Source organism: Pectinophora gossypiella, chromosome 13 (assembly GCF_024362695.1).
Source record: "Pectinophora gossypiella chromosome 13, ilPecGoss1.1, whole genome shotgun sequence".
Taxonomy (NCBI): domain Eukaryota; kingdom Metazoa; phylum Arthropoda; class Insecta; order Lepidoptera; family Gelechiidae; genus Pectinophora; species Pectinophora gossypiella.
The window spans coordinates 11,036,271-11,053,811 of record NC_065416.1 but is presented as its reverse complement, the minus strand read 5'-3'; the positions used below and the strand labels follow the sequence as shown (position 1 = coordinate 11,053,811).

General features: G+C 36.2%; 1 protein-coding gene across 1 annotated transcript in view; it reads right to left on the bottom strand.

Moving 5' to 3' along the window:
• Positions 1-93: 93 nt before the first annotated feature.
• The window catches only part of LOC126371839 (serine/threonine-protein kinase S6KL), an 82,045-nt gene continuing 64,597 nt past the window's right edge, over positions 94-17,541 (bottom strand). Inside the window, exons 8-10 of the mRNA XM_050017220.1 lie at positions 1,649-1,752; positions 578-758; positions 94-424 (exon numbers count right to left, since the gene is read on the bottom strand). Of these exons, the coding sequence (XP_049873177.1) occupies positions 302-424; positions 578-758; positions 1,649-1,752 (408 nt within the window). The 3' untranslated portion in view covers positions 94-301. The remainder of the gene's footprint in view (positions 425-577; positions 759-1,648; positions 1,753-17,541) is intronic.

The following is a 17,541-nucleotide window of genomic DNA, read 5'->3' as shown; positions in this document are numbered from 1 at the left end:
CGATCGATGCCATAGGCAAAAGCTTGCTAATTACAAATTCTTGCAATTTCAAATACTAATCAAAAAATAATTTTGGGGAAAAAATAATACAAATTAACAGCGATCAATGCCTTTATTTGTTATACAATGGACGGATTTTTCACGAGATTCAAAAATATTATTTACCTAATACTACAAACTTTTACTTGCACCTACTTGATTTATACATACATAATTATAAATTAAGTATATAGAATAAATGGCACCGTGGAATGTTAATGTTATTATGATGATTGTTTGACAATAAAATAATTAATACCATTCACACACAGGTGACGGCTCCATCGAACGCGGTGAACTCCTGTTGCTCAGTAATCTTCAGAGCTCCAGATTTTTCGGGCGGCCCATGAGGAAAATAACGTTCCAAAATTGCCTTTGGCGTCACCTAAAACAAAGAAAAAATGCTATTCTCAGAAAAGCACTAGTCCTTATTTATTTTTTAATTTTAGTAAAATTTATAGCTTCTGGCCTAAAATTATAAGTTCGGTTGTTTCTTGCACCTCTGCCTTCCCTTCGGGGATGCTTCGGGGATAGTTACCTTCTTGGCTTTCACATGTTCAAAGTTGAAGCCCATGTAGAAGGCGCTCTGCTGCAGTTGGCGCAGGTTGCGCATACGCACGCGCGGGTCACGCTCCAACAACCGCAGCAGTAACCCGCGCGCCGCGTTAGACAACTCCGACGCACTCGCTGGGAGAGTGCCAGCTGGTTGGTGTTTTTTGCTGAAAAAGAATAATGTAAATTTCAAACATACTTGGCGAGGAGTGGGTGTACTAGACACTTCTGCGTACCCCTTTAGAGATACAGGCGTGTTATGTTAAATTAAACTTCGAGAAAAAGAAGTAAGAGAAGAAAATATAATTATGTTACTGCAAAAGCCCGAAGTACGGCAAATCTCAAGATTTACCAAGAAATGGCGCTAAATTGTCCGAATTGGTTTTCAATAGGATCATTCATTTGGGACTTTTACCGACAGGCCCCCATGTAAAAAAGAGATGGCAAAGTGCGTTGGGCACGATCACAATCTGGAAGTCGCGGGTTCGATTCCCGATGGGGAAACATCTAACAAAAGTCACTTTATGGGACTGTCCCTTGAGCATACTTAGAATAAGGAATAGTCTGGAAGTCAAAACGCTGTACCTATCTATAATCACTGTTCACGACAATATTTTATATATTCTTAATACCTATTAGGTACGTATCATGCACCATTATTTTAGTTATTTTCAAATACAAGTATACTTTATTGCACCAAAATAAAAAGAAATAATTACCAAACAAGTCAAGTCACAAGACAAGTCACATGGCAAATGGCGGCCTTATCGTTTAAAGCGATTTCTTCCAGATAACCATACGACGAGGAAATATATAAAAAAAATTAAATTGAAAGATTGCAGATTGAAAAATTGAAAAAGAAACTATAAGTACAACTTACTAAATAATATAACATACAAACAAAAATAAATAATATAGGTACCTATATAAATAGTACACACAAAATACCTAATAATAAGCAACTCAAGAGCCACAGAATATAAACAACACCACAACACACTTCATTGCAAAAACGGAACCATTTACAATTTTAAAAAGGAAAAGAATAAGTATTTACCTGTTATCGTTAGTGGAACTATGCACTTTGGCTGGAGATTCTTTGGTGAAGTCAGTTGTATCTTCGCACTTCGTTGCTCTCTTACTTAGCGCAGGCGTTGGATACTGCAACAAGGAAAAAATATCAAGTCAAATAATAAAAAAGAATAATAAACACATAACAAAAACATTTGCTCACAAATATATACCAATGGGATAGTTAGAGTTAAATCCATCGTAAGACAAGTACATACCTCACCGAGCTTTCGTTTAGACCTACGTGGTAAGTGGTATCGCCGTCTATAATTGGGTCGTGTACCCAATGCCTGCCAGCCTGGAATGTCCCTGGTTCGGTTAAATAACAGATTTGAGGAACTTTTGGACTATAACACCAACAGCCAAGAAAATATCAAGTAATCCAATTATCATAGGAGTATTAACTTCACTACGTAACCGTGTCCGATTTGCAAAGCAAATAACTCCTAAAATAGCTTATTCTCAACACAAACAGAATAAGATATTTTTAGTCGATATTTCTATGAATATTATCCATTCCCCGCCGCATTCCTATTCTATCTCGGTACCAACTACCGATACGACGGGAAAAAAGCAAACTTACAGGTCTAAAAATAGCCCAAGTTAATTGCGCTTTGGAATTTACTGCGTTTAATGATAGCTAATAGAGGGTAAGGGGATAGGTTCGCACGGGTAATGACTTTCGAACTGCCTACTAATAGTTTTATGATAAGTACTCTCTGGCGAGCAAAAATAACCCATCTTTAAGCGATGGTCCGTCTGTGCAAGGCTCAAGATACGGCGGCGCTACTTTCTTGGTACTTGGCTGCCTGACTACTTGAGTAGGAAAGTTATTGAAAGTAAGAGATAATACTATGGAAGGATAATGAATGGGGATTTGGGTTGTATATGGTATGTATTTAGGATTGTCTATTATTAGATTAGTAAAGTGCATTTGTTTTTTTGTAAAAAGTAAAAATAAAAGGAGTGAAGATAAATAAAACATCCCTTTTAAATCTGTATCTCACATTTTTGTTTAGGCTTTGTAGGTATTTATTATGCTGTTGCTGAAAATATGCTCAAAATAAGTATGTCAATTCAAGTCTGTTTTATTTCTCACTAGCGACCCGCCCCGGCTTCGCTCGGGTGCAATGCTGAGGAAAAAATGAAATTATTTACCACATCACATTAAAAACCTCAAAAATAACAGTATTTCTCAACTATTTAATGGATGTTATTATACATATAAACATTCATCTTGAATCACTCTATCTATTAAAAAAAAGACTGTATCAAAATCCGTTGCGTAGTTTTAAAGATTTAAGCGTAAATAGGGATATAGGGACAGAAAAAAAGCGACTTTGTTTGTCGTAATAAAACCTTATTTATTCACCTATTTTTTTTTAGGGAATGCAGCCTGGAAAGTCCTTCACTGCTTTGTAAATCACAGATGAACAACAATATATTTCGTTTCTATTAGAAACATTCTCTCATACCTACCTAATATAACTACCTAATAGCGGCAATAACACGAGAACCCACAGATTTATAACTAAACAACCATTGAGTTCTCAAACTACCAAATGAAGCCTACGTGATATATTATGGCTAAACTCAATTAATTTAATGTCCTAAATGCCATTAAAATAAGGCAAAAGTCTAACGATGATAAATGTTGATGAAGTAAGTAACATCCCGTGAAGAACCGTTAAAACTACGCCGACCAAGAAAACAGGTCGTCTCAAATTAGCGGGTCTTTATAGAGTGTCATTTTTTAAAACACACAGCGTTATTCACTGTTACTTAATAGCATCAAATTAATTCAAAAATGTAATAAAATAAATCTTAAAATTGCTACCTACAGTAATAGGTAGTGATGCTACAAGCGCCATAGTATACGATACGTTATGATATCGATATTTATTTAATAATTATTTTTAAAAAGATGTGTTTATCGATAAGATTTGATCATAATAGGTAGAGTTGATTATCGCATCAATATTTTACGTTCGTTATATGATAATAAGTGCAACATCTATTGAGACATGAGTTTACAGGTAAAATGATTCTTAATGACCTCCGTGGTCCAGCGGTTGAGCGGTCTGCTCACGATCCGGTAATTCCGGGTTCAAATCCCTGTGGGGACAATTCACAACAATCACTTTGTGATCCCTAGTTTGCTTAGGATATTTCAGGCTGATCACCTGATTGTCCAGAAGTAAGATGATCCGTGCTTCGAAAGGCACGTTAAGCCGTTGGTTCCGGTTACTACTTACTGATACAACATCACGTCAGGGGCCTTTGGCGGCTCAATAACAACTTTGACACCAGGGTTGATGAGGTTGGTCATCCACCACACAACCCACACGATAGAAGATGGGAACTTTTTAATCGATAAGTACTTAGAAAAGTTTTTCTACCACAACACTTATTGGGAGCCGACCTAATAAGTTACTAGCTGTCACTCAAATGGCAATTAAGAACAAACAACCGTTAGATTGAAACCAGTGTTTTGAACAAACAGAGGCGGCAGAAGGGGAATTCTAACACTCGTGTAAGGACTACTGTAAAACCATAGAATAAGGAATAATAGTAAAACTTAAAACACACAGAGGTGGCACCGGGGCGATTTAGCAAAACTTTGTTTATTTTTTTAAAAGACACAAAATTAGTTACAACCGAAACGCCACATAAGCAATAAAAAATATTTTCTTTTGTAATTTTAGAGATTGGAGTTTGTGAGAGAAGTTCCCCTATGTGCTCTATGTGCCTCAATTTGTTTGAGGCACATAGAGCTCCCTCTCTCTCTCCTAAGCTCCCCTGAGCCAAGTGTGGGGCATTATAATACTCTGCTAGATACTCTACTTTCTGGTGGGTTAAAACGGGCCACATTGATTCAATTCACCTAATAATTTGACATTTGTTAACATTCACAATCAACATTCAATCACTTTGTGAGACTGTCCTTTGTTTGGTAAGGACTTTTCAGGCTTGAATCACCTGATTGTCCGAAAAAGTAAGATGATTCCGTGCTTCGGAGGGCACGTTAAGCCGTTGGTCCCGGCTATTAGCCGTAAAAACACCTCCACCAACCCGCAGTGGAGCAGCGTGATGGAGTATGCTCCATACCCCCTCCGGTTGATTGAGGGGAGGCCTGTGCCCAGCAGTGGGACGTATATAGGCAGTTTATGTTATGTTATGTTATGTTGTTAACATTGCGCACCGGTCCGAAACTGGAATTCGAATGTCAGTTGTTAATTACGGTCACGAGCATTAATATGTATACACTATGGTACCATGTCACATTAACTTTTTTGACAAATTGAACTGTATGTCTCACTAAATGTCAAATATGTTAGTGCGACTGAGTCCTAAAGTGGGTACATTATATTGCTTATGACTTTACATAACATTTAATATATAATATGTTATTTGCAAGTTTTCATTTCGGTTTTTCATACAAAATTTGTATGCAATAAATTAAAATGGAATATTGGTGCTAATTCCTGTAGACACCACCTAATTTAATTTTAAGTTATACCTGTCATTTTCTTATTCGCCGAAAAGGAAAGGAAAGGGTAAGGGAACACCCTTACGTACTTCTATATATGTGCCTGTATGTACTTGTATGGAGTGTAGTGTAACATCGTAACAAATACTGAGAATGGGGTGATTTAGCTGATTATTCTGAGTTAATATCAAGTGGAATTTTCCATCACAAAAGTATTCGATACTTAGGGTTTTGATTCAGACCATGATTCTGAGTCGATATTAAGTGGAATTTCCTGTCGGAAAAGTCAGTCAGTCAAATTATTTTCAGTTCTATACTTTGCGACGTAAAATTCTTCTTTATATTAACTCAGAATCATGGTCTAAATCATCCCTCATATTTTTCATTACGATGTGGCTGTGTCGATGACTCTGTATTGATCTTGAGGGCAGTCTCGAAGCTGAGATTAGTTTACACTATGGCAGCTTGGCTATAAAGCTAAGTTCCCATGTCAGTCTTTAACTTCCAAATCCAGCCCTGGCAGTTTCGCTGTGACTACTAATCAATTCTTATCTTTATCAACCTGAGCAAGTACAATCGTTGTTTACGTTCCGATCAGATCTGGTCACGACACGGCCGCATTTGTTACCGACAGTCCAACAGTGCAACACAGGAGTTGAACACTTTAATACCGTTATATTCCTACCTACTACTTACCTACAATACTTACATATTATCTACAAGATATTTAATGGATACTTCGGATATTCCTTTCCTTACAATCAGCTTTCTGTAACTGCTTATACCTACAAACCAACAAAAAGATCGTATTTTTTTTTTTCATTTTGTGCCTGTCTTAAAAACCTACATTGTAACGTCACAAATCCTTTAAAACCAGTCTCGGAAAATGGCTTTTAATCATAGATATCAGATTTTTGTAGTATTTAAATCTCCAATTTTAGTCAAACATATTAAATCAATTACGTACCTAACCAAAATTATGTGTATATCCATTTATATCTTTTTGTTACACGATGACCACGCGAAACGAGATGCGATAAAACGATTAAATGGCGCCAAAGTAAATCAAAGATGGCCGATGTTACAAAAAATAAATTGCTTGGCCAAACGGACTTTTTATTAACGATTAGACGCTTCAATAAAACCTAGTTATTGAATATGAATTGAAATACCAGCACGATGTTTGATCGAACATGTTAAGAAAGAAAGAAAGAAAGAAACATTTATTATTTAGGACACCACAGACACGGAATATATATATATATATACATTATAATGATATGACATCAGAAGTCAACGCACACACGAAATATTTTCTATATAGAAACATGGAAAACGAACACAGAAACTTATACCTAAAGGTGGTAATGATTTCAAATCCTTATAATCGGACCTCCTTTTACCGGATAAAATGTAATACGAGACATAAGTAACCAGGGATTCCACCACACTGCAACATTGCGGGTGGGTGATGGTGGTGCACCTATGTAAAGACATCTAGAACCTACATAATATTATAAGTATCTTCTTTTTTATTTAGGCAATTCTATTATCTTTTAACATATTCACTTCATACATACCCACTCTCCTACAGAGCAGTTTACGCCATCTGAATCAAACCTACAATACCCACGTTACTTATTTTGGCAATGAAAACTGATAATTACCTAAGTGGTAATTTAAGAATCGATATTAAACAAAAGTTATTCATTCCATTGTTTCATTTTGGTTTCACTGAATCATTCATAACACAACAAAATTGACACGTTAATTTTATAATGGTATCAAAATAGCAAGTGACGATTGAAAGAAAAGTACATGTGGCAAAGATGGATATGTGGTGTGACCAGAATGAACAAGATTAGGAATGAATATATAAGAGGAAGTCTGAAAATAGCGCCGGCCACTGAGAAATTGAGGAGCAACAGGTTAGCATGGTATGGGCATGTAATGAGGAGGGATGAAAGGCATATAACGAGGAAAGTTGTAAGTGTGAATGTAGATATATATAGGGGTAGAGGACGACCCAAGAAAGTGTGGATGGATTGTGCAAAGAAGGATATGTGTGTGAAAGGTGTGACAGAAATGAATGTAAGAAGAATACATGTTGTGCCGACCAGAGCGCAGCTCTTAAATAAAGAGAGAGAGACTTGATAATAATGATAACTTTCGAGTGACATAATGACAGACACAAAAACAATCGAAGAAACGGAGGGGTCTTCTCCACTTTAGCTCATCGGAGGACAGCTCACAGCGCTCCTCTTTTGTCGACCTAAGTAATTAACTCCAAACGATGCAAAACAATAATATACCACGACAAAAAAACTCCACTTTAAATATCATGTAAACAATAATTACAAGAGCTGATCCATTGGCGGCATATTTAACTGATATATTTGTCTTTTTTGAATCGAATAAATTGTTATTATGAACAAAAATCTATACAAAATATTAATTGCCGAGAAAAATAATCAATTTAACAAATTAAATTAATTACAGGTTTTTTGTTAGCACAATGTTTAGCCTTCCTTGCACCAAACGTTTTGGCTGAAGGTTAGAAATGCATACAAAAACCTTTCGACTTTTTATTATTCTTTTATTCGAACTCATTGAGAATCCAATCCGTGATCTTCAAAAGGTCATCTCATATAATGTTTTTCTTAAAATAAATAATTGTTTACAGATTAAATTAAATCACTCACGGTGTTTATAATCTTGAATGTTCAATAGTATTACTACTGAGTAACATAAGATGCAATACTAATTAAGTAAATTAATCTTTGTTCTTCTTCTTCTATCGTATGGGTTGTGAGATGAATTGCCAATCTCATCAACCCTGGTGTCAGGGTTACTATTGAGCCGCCAAAGGCCCCTGACATGACTAATATAACGACTACGTACTTACATCAGTAAGTAGCAACCGGGACCAACGGCTTAACGTGCCTTCCGAAACACGGATCGTATTACTTTCGGACAATCAGGTGATCAGCCTGTAATGTACTAACCAAACTAGGGACCATAAAGTATTTTTTGTGATATGTCCCCGCCGGGAATCGAACCCAGGACCTCCGGATCTGGGCTCACGCTCAACCACCGGACCACTGAGGCCGTTAATCTTTGTTAAAATCTTATTTCTCGTTTTTTAAGCAGCCAACTTTGTAATCTGTTGCTTTTATGCAGTGTTGTTAGTGTTCATATCTATTTGCGTTTGCTTACTCAATGGCATTAATAGTGTGGTAATAGTGTCATTGGATGGTGTCTTAACATAACAATAAAGGACTTTCCACGCTAAGTGCCTCAAAAACAATATAGATGGCGCTATACAGATTTTCCTTCGTTTCCTTCTAATTTCATGGATCAGTTATAAGCAACAGATATATATGCATCTTTTATCTTTGTTTTTGGGTATAAATGATGACCCTTTTTTTCACCAACCTTTGTATCAGAGTTATTATACGTAACAAAAAAATTAGTAACGATTACGAACTTATTTTATTTTTTTGTGCTATAAAGTAGGTATGTTTGTATTGTATTTTAAGCTCAAGACTATATTCCCAATCAGGCTAATCAGAGGTACATACATACATAGCAAGATGAACTATATCTACTAAGTATTTACTATTTATTTCTACCAACATCTATTTCGTTTCTGATATTGCATAAGTGTTATATTACTATTTTTTGATGTTATTGTATTGTACTTTTGACGTACTCTAATAATATTGTTTTACCGAGCTTTTGTAGACCAACGTAAGATAGTTTTAATATTTCCTACTTATTCGTAATTAGGTAATTGGTAATGTCTACATGAGTATCCTATCTCTCATATTTACACTAGAGTTGCCACGAACAGTGAGTTGGCCGAATTCTGAATATCGAATATTCGGCAATGCTGTCGGCCAAAGCGCCAAATATTCGGCCGCCGAATGTTCGGCGCAATATACATCCTTGTTTAGTGCGTAAACAAGAATAAGAAAAGTCGAAATCTGTCTCCCTCGTTGTGATGCACCTGGGACCACGGGCGGGTGTTTGACAGTTTGTTTCAATGGGGGACTTTCCAGGGTAAGTTCCCCAAAAAAATGTACTACTAGTAGTATTTCGAGCTGAGTACAGCTCGAATATTCGGCTATTGAAATTTCTAATTAACACTCTTGATCAATCAGAGGACATGTCACATGCTATATTATATCAGCCCCATACAAACCCATCAATGTTTGTCACCTTATGTCAATCCCATACATTCTTATCAATGTCACTGTTGATTGCCATAATCGTTTGCAACTTAACTAAAGCCCCAGCTGTCCCAATAACCTTGATATTGACAAGTTTACGAATGATTTCAACCTCTGCACTGTGGCATAATGCACTACCATATTAACATAAAGAGCATTTCTTCACCAATGTCGCAAGATAACAATGATAGCTAATTATAAACCATATTTATTGTAGCCTACGATTGCGTGTCTGTCCATCACAGTTGGCGAAATAGTCCCCTCGTGTTATGAACCTTGAACTTTATTTTTTTCATTATAAACGTATGATGAATCCGTTGTGAAATTTATATTGTTGTACAAGTAGGGATTGGAATGCATGGCGTGGGGGAGTACTGTATGTAAGTAGTCGTCGGAACTCGGAAGGCGCGATTTCATCTCCTAAAGTTTGCAGGCCCTAATCCTGTATTATACTTATGTCTACATCAGATTCCTGCACTATTGAAATTGAATTACACTATTGTATTACACAAATGTAAACTATTGATTGTCGAATCCTTTTATCATGATTACCACGATAGACGCGAATCGAACATTGCGTAAAAAAGTTTTGTAGTCGGGAGTCGATTTGTCGGTAAATTTCTTTCACCCTAAGGTTTCCTGGAAGAAATTGCTGTTTAGCAATAAGGCCGTCTATTGTTCCCCTTCTGTCTCTTATGTTTTTGTTCTATTTGTTATGATTAACTTAAAAAAAAACTTTTGTTGTTTTCTAATAAAAGATTTTTGAATTTGAAAATGTCATACTCGCGATTTAGAATGATTTTACTACGAGTATATCAGGTGGATAACCTAACCCACAATTGAACACAATACAGGAATCGAAATCCGTTCAAAGCGCATTCAATATAATGGCATATTAAAACTGGCCGTTAATATACACCATGTTATCACGAACCCGTCCTAAGCCCAGCCAGGGCTCTGGCGCGATCGTAAAACGTGGCTTTCGAACGGCGAAATTATCTTGAAAATAATAAACTTGCAAACACAAACTCACGCCCTTAATCCTGTCGGGATAGGACGAATCGCTAGAAGACAACTTGCAACTATACAAAAAAGTAGCGCACAATCACAGCGCGGACACTCGATATAAAAAATCTCGTTCAAACTGTATGCTACCTTAACCCCGTGCGTGCGAGAAAGACAGACAGTTTGCGCGGGCTCCCTCACTCCTTAACAGCTCACTAGACTAACGTGGGCCCCATCGGAGAATGAGGTAAATAAAGTAGTGGTCTCTTCTATCGTGTGGGTCGTGAGGTGGAGTACCAACCTCATCAACCCTGGTGGCAGGGTTACTACTGAGCCGCCAAAGGCCCCTGACATGGCTCATGTGTGTGTATGGTCATGTAAGTAGTGGTACGGGGCGGGGACTGTCCCTTGCATACGTAGTTTACATTACTGTTTATTCTGTGACATAATATAAATGTTTGAATTGAAAAACATGAATGTACGCGTATTTTGAAAGCTATCTATTTTAACCAACCAACACAACACAATGCGTACTTGAGAAGTTTACATTATTTTTCTGGCTCCCATATTCATATTGGGAGTGCCTGTACTATGGGTGCTGCCCGGGGGGTTAAAATGGCAACATCGAAGCAATTCATCCAAGAAAGCAATATATTGCTATTTGACATTTGTTTGCATTACGCACTTACTTTTATATGCGCAAATGTCAAATTGCAATATTGATTTCTTAGATGACTTGTTTCGATGTGGCCATTTTAACCAGCGGGACATATAATAAAAATCACATTGTGATCCCCAGTTTGGTTAGGACATTACAGGCTGATCACCCGGATGTTCGTAAGTAAGATGATCCGTGCTTCGGAAGGCACGTTTAGCGCGGTCCCGGTTACTACTTACTGATGTAAGTAGGTACGTAGTCTAACATGAGTCATGTCAGGGGCCATTGTGGCTCAATAATAATCCTGACACCAGGGTCGACGAGGTTGTTACTCCACGTCGCAACCCACACGATAGAAGAAGACATATTTTTTCTGGATTGAAATTAGCTTCTATTCCGAGATTTTATTGGTTTTCACTATAACGCGACGATATAAGAGGTACCTATATTGGACGCAGCAGACGACTACCTGTATTGAGTTCAAGATTAGGGTCAGACTTGAAATTCTTATTTCGCGTGACAAAAACGTGATAAAAGAATGTCTCACAAGGAGCTGCCTCGTACTAAAATAAATTCAAAGTCATTGACTTCAATTTGATTAAATCAAGGCGGCAACAGGTTTTATTTTTAAACACTGTTATTTAACACCCTGTCAATTTTAAACACTCTACAACTTTGTATGCATAAGAATTCCCGCTTTGCAGTTCAGGCAGTTTAAGATAAGGCTTTAACTGCTTTTATTTCATAAACAGCCTATATACGTCCCACTGCTGGGCACAGGCCTCCTCTCAATCAACCGGAGGGGATATGGAGCATTCTCCACCAAGCTACTCCAATGCGGGTTGGTGAAGGTGTTTTTACGGCTAATAGCCGGGACCAACAGCTTAACGTGCTGTGCGTAACGTGCTTAACTGATTTTATTTACAGGCGTTTTTTTAAAGAATCACTCAAAGGAAATTCATTATTTATTCGGTATAAAACACAATAACAATACAAAAACATCAGACTTAAAGCTTTCTTGTAATTACAATGAGGAAATTTCCACGGTGCGTTCCTCAAAAACAACATAGTTGGCGCTGTACAGATTTTCCTTCGTTTCACCTTCTAATTTCATGGATAATAGACATAATGCATCCTTTATCTTTGTTTTTGGATATACATGATGACACTTTTTGTTACACCCAGGCACAATTACATCTTTCCCATTATTATCTGATCATTATTCTGATCACAATAAAGAGAAGCAATATAGGTAGCAACATCTTCAAAATATATAAAAGGAGAAACTGACTGACTGACATATCAACGCACAGCCTAAACGGCTAAACGTAGGCACTTGAAATTTGGAAGGGACGTAGCTTAGGTACCGTAGAGGTGCACTAAGAAAGGAATTCCCGGAATTTCCACGAGAACGGGAATTAGCGGAAAAATCCTTTTGTATGAAAAATCTAAACCACTTAAGTTAGACGCTTGAAATTTGGCATGCAGATACCTTAGTTAACTTAAAGCTTAGTTGCAACAGGATATTGCAAAATTCCCACGGAAACGGGAGTTAGCGGGAAAAAACATTTGTATGAAAAAATCTAAACCGCGTAAGATAGATTTTTCCATCTAGCATGCATGCATACCTTAGTAAATATAAAGTTTAGTTATGGCTGTATTTTGAAAAAGGGAGTTAGCGGGAAAAACATTGTATGAAAAAATCTAAACTGCATAAGTTAGATGCTCGAAATTTGATATGCACTCCCACACACACAAAGGTCTCTCTTTTATAACACGCCACGCGGGCAAAAGCTAGTAATTCTATACTATGTGATCCAAATATCAAGCCACGATTATTTTTATACTTATTTGCTTCTGCCATTATATTGTATTTTGGAATAATTATGTACCCGAGTAATGAGAAAATAGGTAATTATCACGTTAAAGCCATTTTATATTATTTTGGTGAACGTAGATTGGAGAGTCTCTCATTAAAAAGAACCTTATAAGTACCCTAAATAGGGTCGGGTGTAAGTTTGTCTACATGTCTGCATATTATATTTTCCAATACACGTTTGCGATGGCCAAACTGAGAAACTGTTATGTATATACCTACATGTTGTACACTTTGTTAGTAAAATATTGACAAAGTTGACGGTTCAAATAAGGTTACCTCCACAGATATACAGTGAATAGATGACGCAAGTTCTTTGTTCAAAGTGTGCCTGATTTTTGCTGAAAGAAGTGAACTATACCAATTGGGTATGCAAGGTATTTTTGAAAGTATTTTTTAGTATTTTTAATTCTCTCTCTTTATTTAAGAGCTGCGCTCTTGTCGGTGGAGTAATCACCTCCATTTTCATTACTCCATAGATAGGGCGTGTAGAACGGTGGTTGCCCCAATCGCCTTCCGTTCCGCAGTACACCGACCAATTTCTCAATTTTTAATTATAAAAACCTAATTTGAATATTTTTGTTTTTCATGCAGTTGTTAATGTTTTACAATTTAAAAAAAATATCTCCAAAAGTAGGCTGAGTGACGTTTATACCTTTGTCTTTGCTTAGATTGTATTAAAATTTTAATATTGACATTTTGTTAGGGTAATGTGCCCAAACTGTGGGCGGTCCCTAAAAATACTCAGGCCCAATAAGATATAAACAAATAACATTTTGTTAATTTATTTGTATAGTTTATGCTTCTATATATATATATATTAATAAACATGTTGGGAGTTAGGATACCTCATTATTATTAAAGTTATTTCATTACTAATTTTCTTAACGGCACACTCGTAGGACACCTTGCCCTAGTGGTGACTACAGATTATATTAAATTTTATTTATTATAAACGGCATTTGGCAACGACATTTTGGGTAAACCTTTAGAGGTCACATGAAGGTCAAATAGATACACGATTATTGCTAAAATAAACACCATTCGGTTGATTTGAGAACTAAAAATATAGAAATAAAGCTAATTAAGACGAAATCTCGAAATGGTTTTAGAATTAGCGTTACTTTTTTCCCTTACATACCGAATTCTGCAATTTGTGCCGTAACTAATAATACTTATAATTATAATTGTGCAGTGCCTAATATTTCTTGTATATTTGTAAAATTATTTCTAGCGTGTGTATTATTTAGTTTAGTTTATATTTGTATTATTTAGTGACAAACGCAAACAATAAAGGACTATCCAGACTACGTTCCGCAAAAAAAAAAATATAAGTAGATAATGTTCAGCTTTACTTTACTCGGGTAAATAATTATTCCAATTACGGCTAATCGTTGAACCGCCGCATTACAAAATGACCTTGTTTTTGAAAACAGCTAGCCGTAATGTAATACAGCGGATTATACAATCCGACTGCGACATATGCATTTCTAAAATCATGACTCTCGTTGAAATACCTCGCTTTTCGTTTCTCTTTGGAGCAGATTGTAGTAGTTCGGCGCCTGGTGCGGAGCGGAGAGTTACCGTTATTACGTAGTACTTATATTTTTCTTTACTCTAATCAAATCATATCAAATATACTTTAATACACACGCATACAAAACATACACAAGAAAAATTACAGCCCTTACTGTTAAAAAAAAGTTACCTTTGCCGTCAATTTATTTTGCCGTAATTCCACTCTATATCTGTGGTTATCCAAGTCTTGAGGTATAAATAAGAATAAAAATCTGGTGTTGCCAGGTGTTCAATTTCACCTAATACCTGTTTTTGGTTTGCTTTTGCACACATCACTGTGATTTTACAAGTTTCGTTGGATAGTAACAACAGAATAGTTACACAGAATTATAAATGTAGGATGTTCCTACAATATAATGTCGCACTTTATATTTCATAGTGCTAATATTTAAATTTAGAGAAATGAATTAGGGTCTTCTCTTCTTCAACAAAAATAAAATAATTTTAAATATTAATCGTCACTAATTTAAGAGCCACGCTCTTTTCGGTGTAGAATTCTCCATGGTACACTGACTCTGCCACTCCTTCATTACCTATTAATTAAATAAAATGACCTTTAACAACGTTAGAAAGAAGCAGCTACATTGTATGAGAATGTCAAATTTTCCTTCAAATCTGTCTATCTTGCAATCTTTGAGGGCTAATTACTTAGTTTTATGCCCTTATTAAGGGTACTTTTTTTGAATGTTTCTAAAGCCTATTAAATGGAGCAGTTTTTAGACATACTTTCAGGGTCCATGACAATCTCATGTGTTTATTATTCTTCGGCGAAGTTTTAACAACTGTAACAATTTTGGTCGAATTCTCACTTTGACTTCCGATAACTTTTTTTTTATACTTGATTTGACTTTGATTTATCTTTGATTGAGCGGTACACAGCCTTAGGCATAGTTCTGAAGTAAAATAAAATAATTATTAAGAAAGGGATAGCGACAAAATGATTATTTCTGAAGTAAGGTAGAAAATCTAGAAAAAGGTACAAAATGGGTCATATCTCCTAAACCGTAAATAATTGCTGAACATACATGGGGGTGTTTCTGGTAGCTAATGAGCCCCTCTATCTAATTTTTCATTTTGAACCTGAACTTCTGGGCCACCCTGTATAAATAAAATAAATTAAATAAGACTTTTCTAATACTCGATTTGAATACCAATTATCTGATGATGATCCAAATATGAAATCAAAGTCACGAGTACAAATATGTATACACTTTAATACCATGTCACATTAACTTTTTTGACAAATTAAACCGTAAGTCTCATTAAATGTCAAATATGATAGTGCGATAGGGTTCTAAAGTGGGTACATGATATTGCTCGTGACTGTAAGCTACGCTATCTCTGAACGTACCTATCACGGATAGCAGATATACATCACAATTAATAATAAATTACGTAAACATAAATAATCTATTAATTACAATAAACCTACGACAAATTAGAAACGGGACTTGCTTACAAACTGCGTATAAAACATAGTTAATGAAGTTAAAACCTCCGTTATACTTTTATAATGCAAATAAATTTTATCTTTATTACTTAACTAGAGACCTAAGTCTATTAAAATAGAACTAAATGAGTCTATCTAGGAAATAAAACCGAGTGTATAACTTTATTACTACGTTTGCTACACAACATTCCTTTAGGAGATGGTAAACTTTTTAACGCAGGTTGTCTAAACATATCATCATTATCATCATCACCATCAGCCCGAGACTCGTCACAATTACTGATTCTCTAAACAACAAAACAAAACATAAACAAACACACAAACAGACAAGAAAACAAATAATTATATTAAGTATAAAAAAAAACAAATTAAAAAGTTATTTTGTTGTATGAACATAGAAAAAGAGCGCACGCGTTGATGTCTTTTATACGAATATCGCGAATATCATATATCTTCACATTAAAATGACATTCTGTTTATAATTTTGTTATTTAAATCAAAAAGATCATACGACCTACACCTACTTATATAGTCAAAGTTAAAAGTTAACATACCGAGCATAAAATTGAGATCACAGAGTAATATAAACACAGATAATCACATCTGCATAAACTCTAGCCACTTCAGCCGTAGCAGGCGGCCTGGATAACGCGTCTAGCGCGATGAATGAGCCACTAGAGTTGACGAATTGGCTAGTAAATTTTAGTAAAATTTCTATCTATTCACTGTACCATAGCCATAGAACGTCCGTTTAAGACATAGAAGTATAGTCGGACCGGAGTAAACCGGACCTGTCAAATATTCAGGCTAGGTAAGCGGACCCCATGCGGGTGCTAGGGAGAATGATGATCGTAACTTACATGTGATCTATACGGTTAAAATTTATCATAAATTATTTATTATTTTAGTAAGATTTTCACATCATATCCATCTTAGGACTTCGTATCGTAAGTAGCTTAAAATTGTCTTCGAGTTTACTAGTGGCTCTACCCACTTCATTAGGAATTGCGAGTGTGAATCTATGTACGTAGAATTAGGTAAAAGACGAGTAAAGTACGGGCCTCGCGGCAGCGGTCGAGCGGCCTGCGCCCGCGCTTCGCGGTCATCGGCCTTGACATTGTGCTGTTGCATGTTCCAACGAGAAATGTTTTCCTCAAATTCGAAGTTCAAGGTTTGAGGGAAAGTGGGATGGAGTTTTTTGTGACTAAATTACACATCATTAAACTTTTTTGATTGCGAATAGACTTCTGTTTGCCTACGTGATCGTTAATGGAGTGGACGCGGGTCTTAGCCAAGTTGCAAACGATTATGTCAATGCCCTTTATTTTTTTATTTTTATTTTGTTAGGCGTTAGGCTCACGATCTGGAGGTCCGGGCTCGATTCCCGATGGGGACATTGTCGAAATCACTTTGTGAGACTGTCCTTTGTTTGGTAAGGAATTTTCAGGCTTGAATCACCTGATTGTCCGAAAAAGTAAGATGATTCCGTGCTTCGGAGGGCACCTTAAGCCGTTGGTCCCGGCTATTAGCCGTAAAAACACCTCGTGTGGACCAACCCGCAGTGGAGCAGCGTGGTGGAGTATGCTCCAT